Source organism: Gambusia affinis, linkage group LG06 (genome assembly GCF_019740435.1).
Source record: "Gambusia affinis linkage group LG06, SWU_Gaff_1.0, whole genome shotgun sequence".
Lineage (NCBI taxonomy): Eukaryota > Metazoa > Chordata > Actinopteri > Cyprinodontiformes > Poeciliidae > Gambusia > Gambusia affinis.
In genome coordinates, this window is record NC_057873.1 from 24,741,217 (window position 1) to 24,759,973 (window position 18,757).

The following is an 18,757-nucleotide window of genomic DNA, read 5'->3' on the forward strand; positions in this document are numbered from 1 at the left end:
ACAAAAAAAAAAGAAAGCTCAGACAGAGATACGTTATACGCAGAGGTACGACATGTCTCGGTTTTTGCGTGAGCTGAAAGTATAATTCGCATCACGGCAAAGCGATTCTGACAAAAATAATGCACACTTTCCGATGAGCAGACAGGAACCTGTCAATAAAATTATATTGATCTAGAACGGGTTTCCCCCCCTCCTTTTCTGTAAATTGGTCGTAACAAGAAAACAAACCAGCAGGGATTCAGTCGGAAGGATATTGGTCGTGTGTTCGTTGTCGCTTGGCCAATGAGTCCTCGTCACTAATCCCGGCCATCAGGTAGCAGAGCCCCGTGATCCAGGTTCTGGCCTCCTCTGGATTCGACGTCACCAGGTCAAGGGACTCCATGTGGTTTCCATGGTAAACCGTAAAGCAGCAAGCCTGATCGAAGTTACCGTCTGCAAACCGGTGGAAGATATCCGACTGACCGCCCTCCGTCACCTTGTAAAGGGAATCTATGGTGACTACAGTAGTGGTGGGGGGGGGAACAGAGGAAAAACAAATAATTACCAAATAAATATTTTACTTTTTCTCTCGCTGCTAAAATGTTCTGTTGTTGAAGTGCACGCAAATGCTCGTTTCAGAACCACAAAACCTTTTACAGTTACGAAACACCAATAAACCTCAATCGGCCCTTGTAGTGTTTTTATAAGCGTCTATGCATCTCATTTTAAAAGCAATTTTCTGAAACTAAGACTTCTGAGTCATTCCGAAATAAGCAAATATTCATTACCATATTGGCCATGTTGTCATTGGCAACATGGGTCAAGTATGGTGTGAACTGTGCAGGAAATGTGGAAGTATAAAGGTGAAGAGGACAGATTTCTCCTCACCCACCGGAAACTGTCTCTGTTGGAAATCATTTTTGCCCCCAGGATTCTTGAAACAATAACGAACTTAGATTTATGTAATAACCTTTTGTATTGACTGAACATAGCATGTAATATGATATCTAATAAAATTTAGGTTATTCTTGTGACGTAGACACTATGAGGAAGGTGACAAATTCTTTCACACATTAGAACAACAGCGTGGTACAGAAAGAACATCTGTCTAAATGTTGTGACACAGATCCCACAAAATGACCATTTGTGGGATAATTTGCCACTGAGTTAAATTACAGGCAGACTGGGTTTGTGGGTGAAATCTTTAAAATCTCCCCATGTCGTTCCAGTCCTGTTCCTCCCTGGATAAATCACCGTATAAATATTCCTTTCATGCAAATTCACGCAAAGATGTTGCTCTTCTGCAACTTTCAGCTGTTTTGTTTCTTTCTAACTGCTTACATGTTTCGGTCCTGGAAATTATTTTAACTATAATGAGCTACAGGTTGAAAATGCGACATAAAGGAAACGTAAAATTATTATTTTTTTTTTAAAAAGCACCTTTTAAGCTGCATCCATTAGATTCTAGTGTTCATGTTTTTCATGCTAATAATAAACGCGGCTATTATGGAGCATATGTTCAAAACACAAAGCAGCCAAAGTGTCCCTAATCTACAGCTAAAAATGTTTTCATGGTCAAGCTGTTAGATCCCAAGTGACCACAGTGTTCAGCATAAATCCCTTGGTATCGGTTTTAGCACACTGGATATCTCTGCAGAGTCACCTTTAAAAAAAAAAAAAAAAGAAAAAAGGCAATGCCATCTGTGAATCTCCAAGGATTTCACAACTTCTGAAACTGACACAATATGACTGGCGTCAAAATTCAATGTGCTTCTGTCACCTGTGACATGTGCGCTTTTTTATTGGTATTAATAAGATTGGTAACGCTTTAGATTTCCAAATTGTTAATCGTTTGCATTAAAAGAAAAAAAAAAGAGTTGAAAATTATTAAATGCCCAAACATAAAACATAAAAAAACATAATACAGCAGTAAAGAAAAAAAATTTCTCAGAGTCTGACTTTCTTCTCAGAATTCTTACTTTTTGTCAGAATTTTGAGATTAAAGTCCTGAAAGCCAAATTTCACTTTTAACGCATGGCAACCCGTGATGACAACTCCTTCAGTGGAGTTACAGTCACTGCTTAAATCAAATGAACTGAACTTCCTTTGTAGTTGAATCAAAACCATTTCAACTCCAAAACTTTTAGATTCAAACAGAAGAGATTATAATATAAGGGAGTACAGCAATATTTCAAAAAAAAAAAAAAAAAAAGATTTAAATAAAAGCCATTATAAAAGTTAATGTGGAGTTTATATAAATTTGTAACTCCCTGTCCTGATTTAACTCATTGTGCCGGTAGTCACCTGGTGATGCAACATGAAAGTCCAGGATAAAAGCTTACATTAATTGATAGAAATACAGAATCCAAAAAACAGTAATAATAAAAAAAAATCCCATGTTTTGCAAAGAAAACTTGAAGTTAGCTGACCTGCATACTGAAGTGTGAGCTTGCACAAAGCTGATAGCAACCGCCTTACCCTTTCAAACTCTAATCAATTGGAGCGTCATGACAAAGAGTTGAAAGTAAAATTAGAAACGAATAAAAGCCAAACTCTTTAAGACAAACCGTGAACAAAATGATGTTCCTCCACTTTCTCCTCTTCCGTCTATGATCTGTAACAATAGAGAGGAAGCAACTGCTGCAGGCGTCAGAGAGTTTCACGCTCTAATGAGATTGGTGTATAAACTCGGCTATCTGAGATCCCGTGTCTGTGTTAAGAACAGCCTGCAGTAAATTGTGTCCTGCTCTGAATTTTACACAGACGCTCCTCATGCGTTTTCACCTCAGCCTGCGGCCACCACTGTGGAAATTTGTTTAGATCGCTTCAAGAACCTCACCAATTTGAATGATTTATCTCATTGAAGCAATTAAACTTTTGTTTTTTTGTTGTTTTTTTTTTAAAGTATCCCCAGTCAAATGTTACACTTTGCGATAACCTCCTTGGAAATCATGCACGACTGCTTTCCCGACACATTAAATTTCAGTTTTTCTGTTACATAATCTCGGCTCTTTAACACTGCTGTGACTGACAAACAATATGGCAGCCTTGTTTCAACCTTCTGCACACACACACACACACACACACGCAGACACGCGTGTGCGTGCGCATTAAATTAAATAACCAGAACGTTGTTGTCTTTTTTCTTGTTGTGTCAACAGAGATGATCTCAGCAGCTTATCTGATCTTGACATTTCACAGACACGCACACACCCACACACCCCTGCACGTACATGCATTGCCATTTACACACAAACGGGGGGACAGATGTGTGTTACAGCTGGTAGGACGTGTGAAGCCTGCATGATAAAGAAGCGACAATGATGCTTTGACAGGGCAGTGAGATGTTTGATGTTAATCCCCTCAGAGCTGCAGCAGTGTGGCAGACTCAGATTAAAAAATAAAAAATAAAAAATTCAACAGACACTCTAGGAAAAGCAGGAGGTTTATCAGAAAGGGGAGTAGTGAAAAGATTATCAGGGTTTGCAATGCTCGATTCTGATTATTTGGAAATGTTTGCGTTGTTTTTAGCTTCTTTAACTCAGATTCAGAGTCAGGGCTGCTTTTCATTGGCTTCAACAACACCTAAAACATCAGTCAAAGATTAAAACGTACCATTTCATGTCATTTTACACACTTTTAGACATCGTACTTGGTCGGTTTGAACACTTCTTTCAAATTCGATCTACAGACAACCCCACTGAAAAACAATAATCAGACATTTCTTTAACAATTTCCAGCTTTGTTCTTCAGGTGGGGTTGTACAGCTGTCGGCAGTGCTGCCTTGCAGAGACGGTCGTGGGTTCAAGTGCCGTTCAGGGACTTTCTGCATGTGGCTTGCGTCTTCTCTTTGTCAATGGATGCTGGTCAGTTTGCTGTGTTACATTTTTGTCTTGGCAGTAGTGGCTTTTACTGAACAGTAAGTAGATAGACTGGAAATGTGGTGGAGATAGAGGGGAACATGCAGCAAATGGCCCGAGTCCAGGATTTAAACTCAGGACAATCACATGGAGGGCTGAAGTTCTGACAGTTGCTCCACTCGGCACCCTGTCCTTTAGCATTTTGTATTTTAAGAGTTTTGTTCCTTGTGGGGTTTGGGTTTCATGATGGCCAAGTATACATTTCAAGCCCCAGTTTGTTCCCACCTTGGGAATGTGTTGCTCTGAGCAACAATTAATATGTTCCCATATCAGCATCAGTTCCTTCCCACTTTGTTTGTTGCCAACATTTTCTGCAGAACATCGATTAGTTTGCTCCCGCCTTGCGACAGACAATCCATCAGTTTGTTCCTACCTTAACTTATTTTCTTATAAACCACAGGTTTATTGCTCAATGCATTCTAGGTATATCATACAATTTTAGGCACTCAGCCTCAGCAACCCCAGCCCAAATTATTTTATGAATTTTAGTGTTTTTTTCCCCGTGTCTAGGTCATAGATGACCACACCCTGATCACTACTTCAAAAACTTTCTGGAGGGACTCCTGTCCACAGTGTGAAGTTTTCACCGACTTCTCTTTGATCTTTCCAAAATTTCACCCCCTTTACACAGATTGTTGCCATTTTTGCCTTTTGTTTTCTGTCATTTTTGTCGTTCTTAACATTAACAGCAGGTTTTCATCATGTCTTTCAACATCACCACGACACAAATCCCTTCTGGAAATAGCCCAAGACTATTAAAGACTAAAAAACAGATTCAACTGGAACTCAGAATTATCTCCCTTTTTTTTGAGCAGGAAAAGCTCTTGTTTTTGTTTTCTTGTCTTCTGCTAAATGTCCATTAGAAAGGGAGCATTTGATTGTCAGACTCACTGGACAATCAAATCAAATGGTGTGAACTAATAGATACAGTGGGAATGGAAAATATTTAGACCCCTTTAAATTTTTCGCTGTTTTTGTCATTGCAGACATTTGCTAAAATCAAAAAGGTTCTTATTATTTCTCACAAATCTACACTCAGATTCCCATCTTGACAAAAATGTAGAATTGTTTGCAAATTTTGTAAAAATGGAAAAACTGAAATCTCACGTAGTCTTTTTATATATATATAAATTTACAAAAATGTCTACATTTGTGTTTTTCTTCTGTCGAGGTGAGTGTACACTCATAAAAAACAAATATGAACTCTTCTGGTTTTAACAAGTGGCTGCAACAAAACAAAGAGGGAAAAATGTAAAGGGGTCTGAACACTTTCCGTACCCACTGTCTAGTCTTCACCACAAACCCCATCAGCTTATTCTGGAAACCTTTGAATGGCAAGAAAATAATTTGAAAGAAAATGCTATAACTATAATTATTATTATTCCCTGTCATTCTGACAGAGATTTTTCAAACCTGGATGCTAAAAGAAAGCAAAAAAAAAAAAAAAAGCACAGAATGCACATTGGCTAATATGTTATTGCGAAAGCAGATGTGTCCATCAACGTCCTTTTACTCACTCTTTGCTTTCTCGCTCTTGCGTGAAGGCTTCCAGCGGATGCAGGAGCGATGCTCATCCAGGTAGAAGAGTCGAACCAGTCCTTTGGATCCCGCCTTCAGCTTCACCATCTGCGTCCCGGACTGCATCACACTCATGCATCGCTCCACTGCGGGCAACGACACACAACAACCGCGCTGAGAAAACTCATTTGAAACACAAAGGGAGCAGGTGTGTGTGGCTTTATTTATATTTTCTGAGAAGGAAGTAAGGTGACGTGTAACAGAGTCGGACAGTCATTAGCAGACAGCAGCTGATGTGACTCAGCGTCCAAGGTGCAACAGAGACGCCACTGTGTGAAGGCACAAGGCTGCTCCTCTGTTACCCACTGACCTGCTGCCGGGAGAAACTTGGCAGAGGGAAAAATAGAAATGGCCCAAAGAGGGACACTCATCTCATCTGTATCTTTCTCTGTTCTTAGTTTTGCTGAGAGCCTGAGGGCTGTTCAAGAAAAGAAAAGAAACAAAAACTTTGCATCATGCTGAGGCAGGTGGAATATGTTTTTTTTTATTTTCAGGTTTTTTTGAAGTGTCTGTTTCTGATATTTCCACCAAGTGCTAAAGTAGCAAATGGCCAAATCACTGCTTTAAAGGGGCGATATTGTGTATTTTACAGGCACATTGAATTATTTCACAGCACAATCAAGTAACTACGCTGTCTTCAGTTGTTATAAAAATGCTCACATATGACTTGGACTTTGCAATTTAAGTCCTTGAAATTGGACCTCCGCCTCTTTAAGAAAGCTCTGCTCTTTCCAACACTCCGCCTTCAGGGAGTCATCACAACAGCGCTCCTCTATCAATCCTTTAACAAGGTTTTTACCAGCGTTTTACCAACGAGCTGTTCGTATAATGAGCTCAGCAGATGCGCAGTTCCACCTGCTGAAGGCTAGTCTGAAGGAACTGAGTGGCGAGGTTTCTGCGGGGCGACTGCTCTGTGGGAAGGGAGTTCACAACCTTGGAGCTCTGAGGAGGAGCTTCATCTTCAAAAGAGGCGCTCGGTCCCACCAGGAGTTTTGCACAGCTGAATGGTTGCCATGGGAGATTAAAGGATTTCTCAAACATGCATGAAAGAGTCAAAGCAACACTCCATGTATGTTGCTGATGAGGGAATAGCATTACAACACAGTGTAAATTTTAAAACCTCAAAAAATATGTTAACATATTTTAAAAATGTAATTAAAAAAAAAATCTACTTCAGCATCTTCAGGTCTCAGAGTGACTACAGTCCAGGTGCTGATGGTAACCGGCGGCTCTTTGGCGTTTGCTGCTGTCTTGTTCCATTTTGATGAGGAAAAACAAGTCAGATGAAGTCATTATGGCGTCACTTTTGAATAATGCTGTATTATGTTCTAAACAGTGTGGCATTTTTAAATGTCACTACCCATCAGCTTCAACGCGACTCGCCCGCGAGCCGATGTGCAAACTATTTTCCGACAAAGCACTCGTGGGCAGATGGTGGCTCACCAATGCACTGTTGTGCTACAGCAAGTCTGCGACGTTCTGGCAGTCACCTAAAGCAAAGCTTTAAGTCAAGGATCTTTAAATGAGCAGAAACGAGAAAAGTGGAGAACAAAAAGGTGGAGACGGGAGTATTAAGTTAGTCTGTCTGATTGCCTGACTGCCACGTACTGCCCAGCTTTACAACAAGCATGAAAAGGTAAAACTTCAGACTTTTTTGCTTTTTGTGACAGCGTTTTCAAGAGACGCAGACAGCAATGTCATCAAAAAATTAAATTTCCCTCCTCATTAGTGGAGCCTGCTATTTATGTACAAGTGCATTCATTGTGCTGCAGACGTAGGACACAAAGCATGCTTCAGCAGAGATATATAAACTAAAACTCACATCGCACATTGACAGGCAGAGCATCTGCTCTTTTCATATTTTCAATCTTTGATGTCTAGTTTAGTTAAAGATCAGCATCTGACGGGGAGAAAACATGAATGTATGACCATCAATATACGGGATCAATAAATACTTAGGTAGGAATTAAGTATTTATTGATTACGTGTCTCATGTTGGGGGTGCTTTGTTCTGTGTTTTTCAAAGTGCTGGTTTCCCACTATATAGAAAATTAAATTTTGGTCTCATTCTTTCTCTCTCCTGCTTGGCTCATGGAAAACGTTAAATAAAACTTTCACACACCAGATTTATGGATCTCTCCCTTAATGCGCTGATTTAATCTAAGTTTATTTTAAATGTCTCGACAACTTTGTCCCCAAAACATCCAGTGTGTTCTTGAGTTTTCATCACGGTGTTTGCTCACTACTACACCAAATGTTAGGCTGCAGAGCTGTAGACGCTGGAGAATTTGACTACATTTTGAGAAAGCAATTTAGCAATCTGATTCAGGTGTGTTGGACCAGGGATACATCAAAAGGTTGCAGGACACTGGAGCTGAAGATGTGTCGGGTGAAAGGTGTGAGAAAGTCAATATACTACTAAAATGACTGCTACTGTGTTAGGACAACGTTATCATAATGTCACTACCATGTTTTCTCCCTTAGCAATTTCTCCAGGTGCTTATGGATGCTTACCAATAACTAGCCAGAATACGAGAGAGACAGCCCCACTGTAAGAGCCACTTCAAGCATTCTGCATCCTGAGGTGAGTGAATCTCATCAGTATAGACAAAGAGTCCACATAGCATATCATGAGATTAAGAAATATTATTTTGGATTATTGCTGCAATATTTAAGTAGGAGTTGTGTAAATCCATTAGAAGTAGTATCGGTGAACAAGCATAAATAAATAAATAGCATTTATTATTTTTGTCACATGTCTTGATTTTGCATTTCAGGCATACCATACAGAGCAGCTGGTTGCCAACATTTCATGCGTTTGCCATTTCGACTCTATTGTCATTTAACTTTATTCTTGTAATATTATAACTTTGTTCTCATAATTTAAAAAATATATATATCCTGGACCTAATATTCTGTCATAGAGTTGGCCTGAAACCCAAATAAATAGAAGCTTGTATAAAGCTTGTCAAACAAGATGGCGAGCTGGCATCACTGTTAACTGTGGAAAAACCAATGAGTTTCAATTATTCAGATGTTCCAAAAAAAATTAACAAAATTTAATCTTCAAAAACCAAAAAAAATAAATAAAAAAAAATTGTTGTCCAGCCCTGCCAATCCCACATAACTTTGTTTTTCTTATCTAAAAATAGACAATGGTAACTTACAGGTCAAATTACATATATGACAAAATTATAAAGATAGAAAGGTATTTAATATGAGCAAGATCCATAACAGAGTTTTGGGGTAAGACAGAAATGGGATCAGTTAAGCAAATTAGTCAAGACCAAAACGTGGCAGGAGTTTTCAAAACTGAACATTTTTTGAATATTCACATCTTAAAGTAAGAAATTGATGAACATTGTTGTTCTTGGTATCCAGCTGTGACAAAGTTTGACAAAAGAAAAACTTTCCAAAAGTTTATGGGTAAAATCTAAAACATTTTTTCTAAAGTAGTAGGATTCTGATGGTGTTACAAAAAGCACACATTCAGAAGATGCTCACAAAAAAAACACCAAAATGCCTCTTCTGATGACACGGATGATTATCTTCAAAGACAGCTAAAGTCAAACCACTCATGGCGCTAAAACACATGTTTAAGCATGCTGGACAGTGCACACACTCAGCAGAGTGCTTTTCAACAGCCTCTCTATCCCGAGGACAGGCTTTGGTATGAATTTTGTTTGGATATTTGACAAGTTTTCTTGGTCGCAGACGCTTACTCCAGGGATTATGAAACACACACAAAACAACACATGAATCCTAGAAATTTAAATCACCTTACACAGTGTAAGGAAAGTCATAGATCCATCAAGGAGATCACAAGCTGCCATGTACAACAATTGTGGCATTTCAAGGGAATCCGTTTTACAAATGCAACAGGAGTTTAGCTCATTGCTAATTGTATTAAATTTCAGCTTCTCACTGAAGGTAGGAAGAGATCTCTGACGAGGGATGTAGCATGATGGATTTAGAGAAAACCTAATGGATTGCTGGGGTCAAGCTTTCTAGCATCTGAGCATGACGTTACATAAAATACAAGGGATTACTGTTGTGAAAATCCGAGATTACAATCGGTTAAACAACAAGCCATGGCAAATAAAATTCAGAGACATCACATGACGTCTCTCTGACTGTCGAGTGGGAGGAAGAGTTTAAATACTGCCTTTTTCCCCAAACTCTCATTAAACGTTTTATATGTCTAAGCGTATCGATTTTTAGGGGCTCAAGGTCTGTCCTATTTGAGAAGCAAGGTCAGGGTCAATATTTTTTTTTTTTACTGAAGAGCAGCACTCATACTGGAGGCTTTTATGTATAGAATCTAAAGTAACAACACCGTTAAAGTAAAATTACTTCATCTTCAGCGATCTGAAACAAAGAATTGACTCGTTGTAGCTTGGTTAACTAGCAGACTGTTTACTTTGTCGTTGTCGCCCAGCAGAGTGACGGAAAGAAAAACCAGAGGCTAAAAGATTTTTAAAAAATCTTGCCTGAGGACTGCAAGGAGGAGCTTTGAGAAAATAGGTGGAGCTTTGAATGAGCGAGCCGCTTTGCCCCACTTAATGGCTGCCATAGGGGATTCGAGTATTCCTCAAACATGCATGAAAGTTGAGCATAAAATATTGCTTCACATGTCTTTTTGTGCGTACCCAGCAGTTCTACATGGGGCCACAGGTTACAGAACAATCATGTTTTTTTTACCTCTAAGAGGAAGTCGGAGTTTCCAGAGAAAACCCATGAATGCACAAAGAGAAATTGTAAACACAAGCAGAAAGCCGAGATTCAAACCCAGGACCTTGTTGCTGCAAAGCAACTATGCTACCAGCTGTCCCACCATGCAGCCCCCCTATATTGACCCATAAATTTATAGTTGCATCATTTTCTAATATTGTGCAAACCTTGTCTCAACCACTAACTCTTCCATCATAAGTTAATATCTTTCCACAGGGATTAAACAAACCTCAAAGCTACTCAAATACTTATTTATGAGCAAATATTTGTTGAGAGAACTTTAACAATAAGCTAAAGAAAAGCAATGAGACGCTGAGGAGAGAACTTAGTCAGAGAAATGTGTTACTCCAAAACAAAACACACAAAAAAAAAGACAGGTCACAATGAATCATTTATCTTGTTGGGCCACTTTTGAAATCGACGGCATTGTTAACAATTGAATTCAGAGTCGCACAGCGGCTTCAAGTACTGATCAAATCCAGGATTTATGATGAGAAGATATACTTTCTACTTTATTTTCTGACAAACAAAGCAAGCTTGTGACAACAACATAAGCAGAATAAAGCTAAATGAACACTTTTCATAATTCCTAAAATGATTGAGATTGCTCGTAAATCACTTCCTTTGAGATAAATGTTATTTTTCCTTAAAAAGAAATCTTGTCAGTCTTTGGCCAAAGCAAAAGAGCATCTGGAGATGCAGGACTAACATTTAAAAATTTTACAACAAGTATTTTGATTTAAATCAACTAGGCATGCAAACTGAAAAAGCGGACAGAAAACCTGTGGGTGACGTATTATCTCTCTGGGAACAGGAAGTCAGATGATGATCCTAGAGAAGAATTAAAGCCCGGTAGATTGTTTTTTATTAATTAAATTGAATTAATTGATTGCTCTGCGGCCTAAATATTTTTACATTCATCTCTTCTTCCATGTCCATTTAAGCAATAATCCTCAGATCATATAAGTCAGACAATATCTATTATTATCTATCCGGCCTCAGAGACAGAAAGTAGGACTCGGTATTTCTTTAACCCCCCAGCTGTCAAATTTATGTGTGTCATGCTTTGCAGTTTTTACAATGTCTGGGTTTGGTCTGAACTCGCTGTGTAATCCTACAGAGGATTTTAAAAAACGACAATACAAGACAGTTTCAGCCTCATAATGATACCTTGATTATGTGTTCATAATCACCATAATTTATTTTGTGTATAGCAAACATTCAATACATTTTATTAGGATTGAATGTGACAATCTGATCCAAAGCAGTGCATCAAACTAAAGTGGAAGAAATGATAATAAATGGTTTGGAAATCATTTCTGTTCATTTAAAAAAAATAAATAAAATAAAAATAAAACTCAATTAAATTGGATGTGGAGCATCTACGAGCAGCAGTTTTTGAAGTCTTGCTAGAGATTTCAAGTTTAGGTCTGGACTCTGGTATAAAAATACCTTAATCTAAAACATGGCAGTCAAAATCATTTTCATTTCAGGCCACCTCAAGATCCAGAGTGCCGACTGTGGCACAATGTGTTGATAAAACTATCCGATGACCAACGGTTCAAATAAACCGTTGTCTCTGCGTTGGATGAGCTCCTCTTGAAAATAAATAACATCAAACATCTTTTCACCTTGATGTAATTTGGACAAAAATGATACATTTTGATAGATTTTTTTTTTCTTTTCTTTTCACAGAAACGTAGAAAATTTTAATAAAACACAACAAAATACACTCAGTGGTTTCAAATATGACTATTGGTAACGCAAGAACATGCACACTGAAAAACGAGAACCGACTTAGAAACATTGTGCTAATTCGTCACACGTAATCAAATTAAGTTCATCCAAGTTCATTTATAAAGTTTGCTACGTTGTAAAGGTAAACAAAGTAAGTTTGACCAACTTTACTCAATTGCTTGTCTCTGATAAACAAATTTTTTAAAAGTTCTCTTTTTACAAGTGTGTTTTATTTGCTTGTGTCTTCAGTGTTTGTGGCTGATCCGCTGCATCCATGTGTGCAAAAAAACAACAACAACTCATCATCTCTGTAGGCGCAGAGCATAGAGGAGATCAAAGCTTTGTCTTGGCTAAGAGACCGAAGCCAATTCAAACACATTTTAATAGGGTAGGTGATGAAGAAAGCCCTTCCTCACTTAGATCCATCTAATAAGACTAAAACACAGAGCACCTGGTGTGACATTATCAGTGACACTGGTTTTTATTCAGCTGTCATCCTCAATCAGAAAAAGCCACACACAAAAAAAAACTACAAAACTGATAGGAGTAAAATTAGATTCTTTTAGGCTTCTGTAAAAATATCTCTCTATTTTTAACAGTACTGTGGGTAAGTTGAACGGACAACAGTTTCTACATGATTTATTCATATCTACATACATTTATATTCACTGGCATCTGCCCGGTTCTTCATGCACTATTCATGTGTCGGAAGGTGCCCGTGCCAAAACAACGTGGCAGCCAATTCAGCTGTGACGCAACACCAGGAGCTCGGCAATCAGACAACAACACAATGGGTCTGAATGGAGGGCTGGCGCCGTCGGTCGCCTCTTGCGACCTGAAGGGTGATTGTGTGCAGAGGTTTAATCGTGATGTGCTTCAGCTTTGGTTGGCTGGTTGGCTCTGAATCGCAGAAACACGTGATTAATGAAAACGACCGACGATGAGTTACCCACAGTGCCTCTAATGAACGAGATTTCTGAAGGTTCAAAGTTACGGTTTTTTGCTCATCCTGGAAATACTTTTGATGCATAAACATGAGTATCTGCTTCGTGTGATGTTATAAATAGCAAGAGCACAAAAAATTATCGCCATGCAACCTGATTGTCAGCAATGCATGCGTTGGAAGATGCCCTGCGCTGTGACAAAAAAAGGAAAACCTGTCGATTAAAGTAGGAAAAGTTGGATAAGGTAGAGGAAAGATGCTTTTCTTTTGGCATTTAGTTTCCTTAAATGTCACAAAAATGGCAATTTCACACCAAATTCTTGTTCCACCTTACCAGTTTGGGAGAGTCTGCATTTGTGCGGCACGGCCACGGTGCCTCCGATGTGGTAAATGTTGCACGCCAGGAGGGACGCCCCGGAGGATTTTTCGACGGAGCCGCAGAAAAAGGTCGATCGTACTTTTCTCTTCGACAAAACCGCGCGACTGAAAAGCGAAGAACAGATTTCACCCATTTCTTGGTCAGGACGCGCAGAGAACAGCCAGAGTTCGGGTCAGTCCCGGAAGTTGAAACCATCAGCTTTTCCTCTGACTTCAGACTTGACTGAATTCAGATTTCAAATGTGGAAAAAATACATCAAAACTCCTGCTGTTCATCTTCCTCTTCCCTTGTGGTCTGATCTGCAGCGGCGCCTACGTCTGTTTGGAAACACACACACGCACACACACGTCTACCTTTCTGGTCATCCGTTCTCCACTCCCACCTCCTGTTTTGCCATCCACTTCTCTCTGATGTTCGCAGCTCTCTCAGAACATGTGCAGCTGTGGCCGCTGCCGCAGCGCAGATTTAGAAAGCGCGATTTAGCAGCTCTGTTATTGTTGTTTATTGCGTGATTATGGGAAGAGAATGGGGCAGCTTACCGGGTGGGTTCATTCAGGTCAACCAGTGGAATACGGGGATAAGAACGATGACATAACATTCATAATAATGCACTACCAGATGTAAGATTTAATGGCTGGACATGTGGGATGATGCGTGTCTGCTTGTGTGATAACAGACGAGTCAATCGACGCACATCTGGCTGTCTTTCGTGTAACACTCCGCTGATTAAGAGAGGCCTTTTCTTTTTTTGGTCTATTAGTTTGTTCACATCTATTTGACTGCAAGCTGATTGAAAACCTAAGTTAAGTTGTTTTTTACAGGGCATTTCTGTTGATGCGGCTACTTTAATTTCCAAACAGGGCTGGAGTGATTAATCGTGATTTATCAGATTAATCGCGATTAATAAAGTGATTAATCAATTGATCAATAACTAATTATGGATCAATCAAGCACTTAATAAATTACTTGATTAATCAATAATCAGTTGATTGATTGATTATTGGTTAATCAATTAATCATTAACAGGAATATAGAGACTCAAAAAAATCTATTTGCTGGGAGAAATAAACTTGCATATTCAGAGCAATAATTCAGCCAAAACTCTACAAGGCATATATACATTTTGCAGTTAGGATATTTTTTATTTTAATTTGTCTTTGTCAAAAAATATCTTACCCAAAACTCCTCAAGTGGCAAACAGTTTCAGCGTCACCCGGTTCAGATTCACTAAAGGGATGCCACTTTGTTGCATTTTAGACAAAAGTATATTTATTTTCTTCTCAAAAAATGGATCTGATCTATTTGTTCATTTGCATTCCTCAATGTATTTCTAATATTTAATTTTTTTATAAAGCTCAGAAGATTAAATTGAAAATTTGCAAAAATCTGCCCATTTTTCATGATAATGAAAAATGTATTAATTCTGACGATTGATTAATCGTCAGACTAACCTTTAGTTTCAGCCCAATTCCAAACACAAGTTAAGTCATTTTTGTCAGAGTGTCGTCAAGTAGGAAGGGGTCCGGTTATTATTGTTACTTGTCTTTATCCACACCCGTTTCACATTTTATGTTTACATAATTTAGACAATCTCCAAAAATCCAACACCAGTCTAAAACACCGTAGATGTTGCACATTCATGGGGAAATGTCCTACATCTACATGAATTATGTGTAATGGTTTTGTTTTTCATCTGTAGAGTTTTTTACGGCAAAATCTGTTTGAAAATTAGAGGTACAATAACGATATTATAAATGTTTAGTATTTTAGACCATGTACTAACATGGCCAACTTGTATTAAGGACACACAAGTTATTTGCTGCCACACTTCAAAACATAAAAACCACGCCTGAAGAGGGAAAACTGGTGAACATTGTAAAAATACATTGAATTCATTAAGAAATGCAAACCTGAAGTTGTTAAAGCTTATGAAAAACAGAAATGTCTGAGAAAACTGGGATTCCAATTTAGAAAGTTGGAGGTTTATTGTGCCTCTCTTACACCTTTGCATAAACAGCAGCATTATTTGATACTGAAGAAAATGTGATTTGATCTCCAACTGACACCATTTTTTTTTATTAATCTTATTTTTTGTATATCACAAATACAAAAGTCACAACAATATCCTTAAATTGTTGCTTAATCTCATGGTATGCTATGCACATGCTTAGCCTGCGCTGGTGAAGATTTTCTTAACTCAACAAACCTAGAGCTTAAAATGCCTGACACAGCAGAGGACTTCATAGATCTCGTCCGATTAATTCAGACTTTTTACCACTTGGGAGCTCCCATAGTCAGGTTATAGGCAGACGATTGAAAGTCCAGTCTTATTTAGATACAACAAACATGGCATCTGAACTTTCAGACAAAAACCTTTTCATTTCACCTTCTGTCCAATTGTATCTCATTAAATCTGTTGCATATCTATCGCCACGCAGCCTTTTTTAGGACAGAAGTCATAACTACTTCTGGAATCAGACATCTTTAAGGAAGTACACCGTTATCATGTTGCGTTACCGATACGCCTAGACACTGATTGTTAATAAATCCAACCGGTTTCCCCACCATGCAGCCAGAATGAAGTAAAACTCAGTGTGGCATCACAAATCCCAGCTTCACAGATAAATGGATCAGCGGGAGGCAACAATGTCAGACATCAAATGACTAATGGACTCTTTTGGTGAAGAGCAGATTGAACAACCTGCACGCCTCTGTGAGCGTGCGCCATCAGGAATCTCACCTGTAGTTCCACAATCTCAAACATCGCAAAACTGTACCAGGTAGTTAGACCTAACCCTTGGTTGTCACCTCATTCTGTGTTTTTGGCTTAAATTTTGACTATTAATTGCAAATTATACAAAAATGTGCTCACTTTAACTTAGTCATAATTGGGAAACAGCATCGGGAAAATAATTGCAATATAGGTGTTAAAAAATGTGATCTTACTGATCTACATCAGACGTCTCCCACCCATCTCCTCAGAGCCCACTGACCTGCACCGATCAATCAATCAATCAATCAATCAATCAATCAGCTTTATTTGTACCAATTGGTAGATTTGGTTTATGTGAGGTGAGTCAGCTTTGTTGCCAGACAGGAAAATTTACATCGTCACAACAATAAATCTAAATATAACATGATTCAAAATGGCCCCGGAGTTCAATACTTTGAAATATTAAAAACAGTTAAAAAAATAGCAGACTCAAATATCCTCTTTAGGACAAGCTTTAGCAATAAAATAAGATAAAATAAACTATAATATTGATATTAAAACTACACTAAATTGAATTAATTTTGGAAGCTTATGCCAAATTATGTGCAAGAAGCGTTAAAGCATATCGTTTCACGAGTGATAGTTGACTAATTATTGTATCCAAACCCTCCTTTGCAAATGAGATATTGAGATTGTGACTCAATATATTGTTTAAGTTTAGTTTTTGAAAAAGTGACTTGTCCAGAGCGTATCCCACCTCTGGCCCAACGGCCGCTGGAGGTAGACACCAAGAAGGAAAAGCGATTTTAGATAATGGATGGAATGGAGAAAGATGAAAGCAGATTGTTTCAAATTTACTGTTTGGTTTTGTTCTACACAGAAGTGTCATATAGTTGAACTAAAATCTAAGATGCATAATTTAACTTGAATGGAAACAGTTCTTTGGAGGATTGTGCTTTGAAGAGAATCAAATTCCTAACATAAAAATGTGAGTGTAAATCTACAAACATAAGGAGAACTGTCACCTTGGGGTTTTTCATCTCTGCAGGTGTGATAATCCCATGTTTCAATATAATTCTCCTTATGCTGCAAAGGAGATATTTCCTTCAATGGGCTATTTTTCTAAAGGGAAAATGTTATTTATTTATCTTTGTTAGCCAGATAACACCATGGATTATATCACCACGCCGAGGTAGTAGATGAGAAACTCCAGATTTTACCTCATGTAATCCCATAATGAGTTTATTGGAAATACTGGCCTGAATTTGAGATTATGACATCCAGTCCTCTTTCTGTTCAACCGTTCCTCTGAGGACACTAGGCAGCTTATAAAATTAAATTAGTCAGGCGCGCAGCGCTGTGACAGATGATGACTTCTGGATAAATGCGTAGGAGAAATCAGGCCTTTCCATGGTGGGAGGAACTCTGCTGCAGATTTGTGACAGTACTTAGCCAAACCCTTGACAAAAGTGGAATTGTGTCACTCGCTCAACCAGCAGGAGCGAGCACACAGTGACTGAAGGCTGGTCATATTCTATCATCATGTCACACAATATAAAACAGGATAATAAAGAGTCGTTATTTTAAGTTCAGCTTGCCCTCTTTATTTTCTACATTTGAGATGAAAGGTTTCCCAGCATGCAGGACATAAACAGTAGATCACATGACTCAATCTGTTGTCAGTCGGTGTGGTCCAGAGGACTATTTAATTTAACCACCTAATTCTAGACTGGACAAGGACCCTTATTTATCTTATGACCAGGCACTCTGGACACTAAATCTCCTAATTATAATCAATAACCACCATCTGCATGCCAACTGGTTATTCAGGAAGGATGCTACGGAAAAGTTGCATCTGTCTTTAAAGTACGATTGTAAACTTGTACAAATTAGTAGAATTTGCTAAAAAAAGAAAAAATGAATAAATAAAAATAAATAAAAATTACCACGTGCTTTGTTCAGATGAGCCTAAGATTGATCTCATAACTTCAGTTGAGTTTGGTATAAAACACTAAATTAGTTTGTAGAAAAGCACGTTTCACCTGCTGAGGAAATGGGTCATCATTGAGTTTTTAAAAATCAGAATCATACGGTCAAATCGATACAGGAAGGTTCATCACGGACAAAAACAATCTGCGTTCATCAACCTCTTTATACAATATACTAGAAATGTATTAAAATATGCAGACAACAAGTTTAATTCAGTTTTTGAATAAGAAAATAAAAACTATATTGCCAAAGATGAAATAAAATATTCCTTTACTGTAAGTGTAATCATTTGTAGCAAAGGACTCATCTTCAGCTAAAAAAGAAATGCTTTTATCATCAACATGTAAAAAGTTCAGCCGTTTCTGCTCAACTTAATCTGGTGATTAACCAGTTAATGACTAAGTAAAGTTGTTTAATGGAGGATTTTTTTTGTTGCACAATTCAAAGCTAAATTAAAGCCACTTTAGGAGCTTTGAGTAAAAAAAAAACTTGTAGAAAAAGTTGCTTTTTTTCACTTAAATGCAAATGTGTATATATATTTTTTTTAGTTTTGGCTTCATTACTGCTCTGAGTCTGTTGTTCTATCAGCAAATTGCTTTTTTGGAGTCTGTATACTCCAAAATCATTGGACATCGATTAATCGTTTAGTGAATTAGTTGACGATTATTTCAATAATCGATTCATCATGATTAATCCTCTCAATAGTTTGTGGAAAACAGTTATTTCCTAACAGGATTTTTCCAAGGTAACGCTCAAGTAAAGTATTTTGTATTATTATTATTTAAAGT

The 18,757-nt window shown here is 38.0% G+C and overlaps 1 protein-coding gene across 7 annotated transcripts in view; it reads right to left on the reverse strand.

Moving 5' to 3' along the window:
* plch1 (phospholipase C, eta 1) overlaps nucleotides 1-18,757 on the reverse strand; it is a 69,407-nt gene that overhangs the window by 33,513 nt on the left and 17,137 nt on the right. For 6 of the 7 annotated variants that reach the window (XM_044119628.1, XM_044119630.1, XM_044119627.1 and 3 more), the window contains 2 exons: nucleotides 5,417-5,563; nucleotides 255-498 (listed from right to left, as the gene is read on the reverse strand). In XM_044119628.1, coding sequence (XP_043975563.1) covers nucleotides 255-498; nucleotides 5,417-5,563 — 391 coding nt within the window. Of the gene's footprint in view, nucleotides 1-254; nucleotides 499-5,416; nucleotides 5,564-13,222; nucleotides 13,401-18,757 lie in introns of those variants that run through there. The other variant, XM_044119626.1, reaches the window with a different exon arrangement.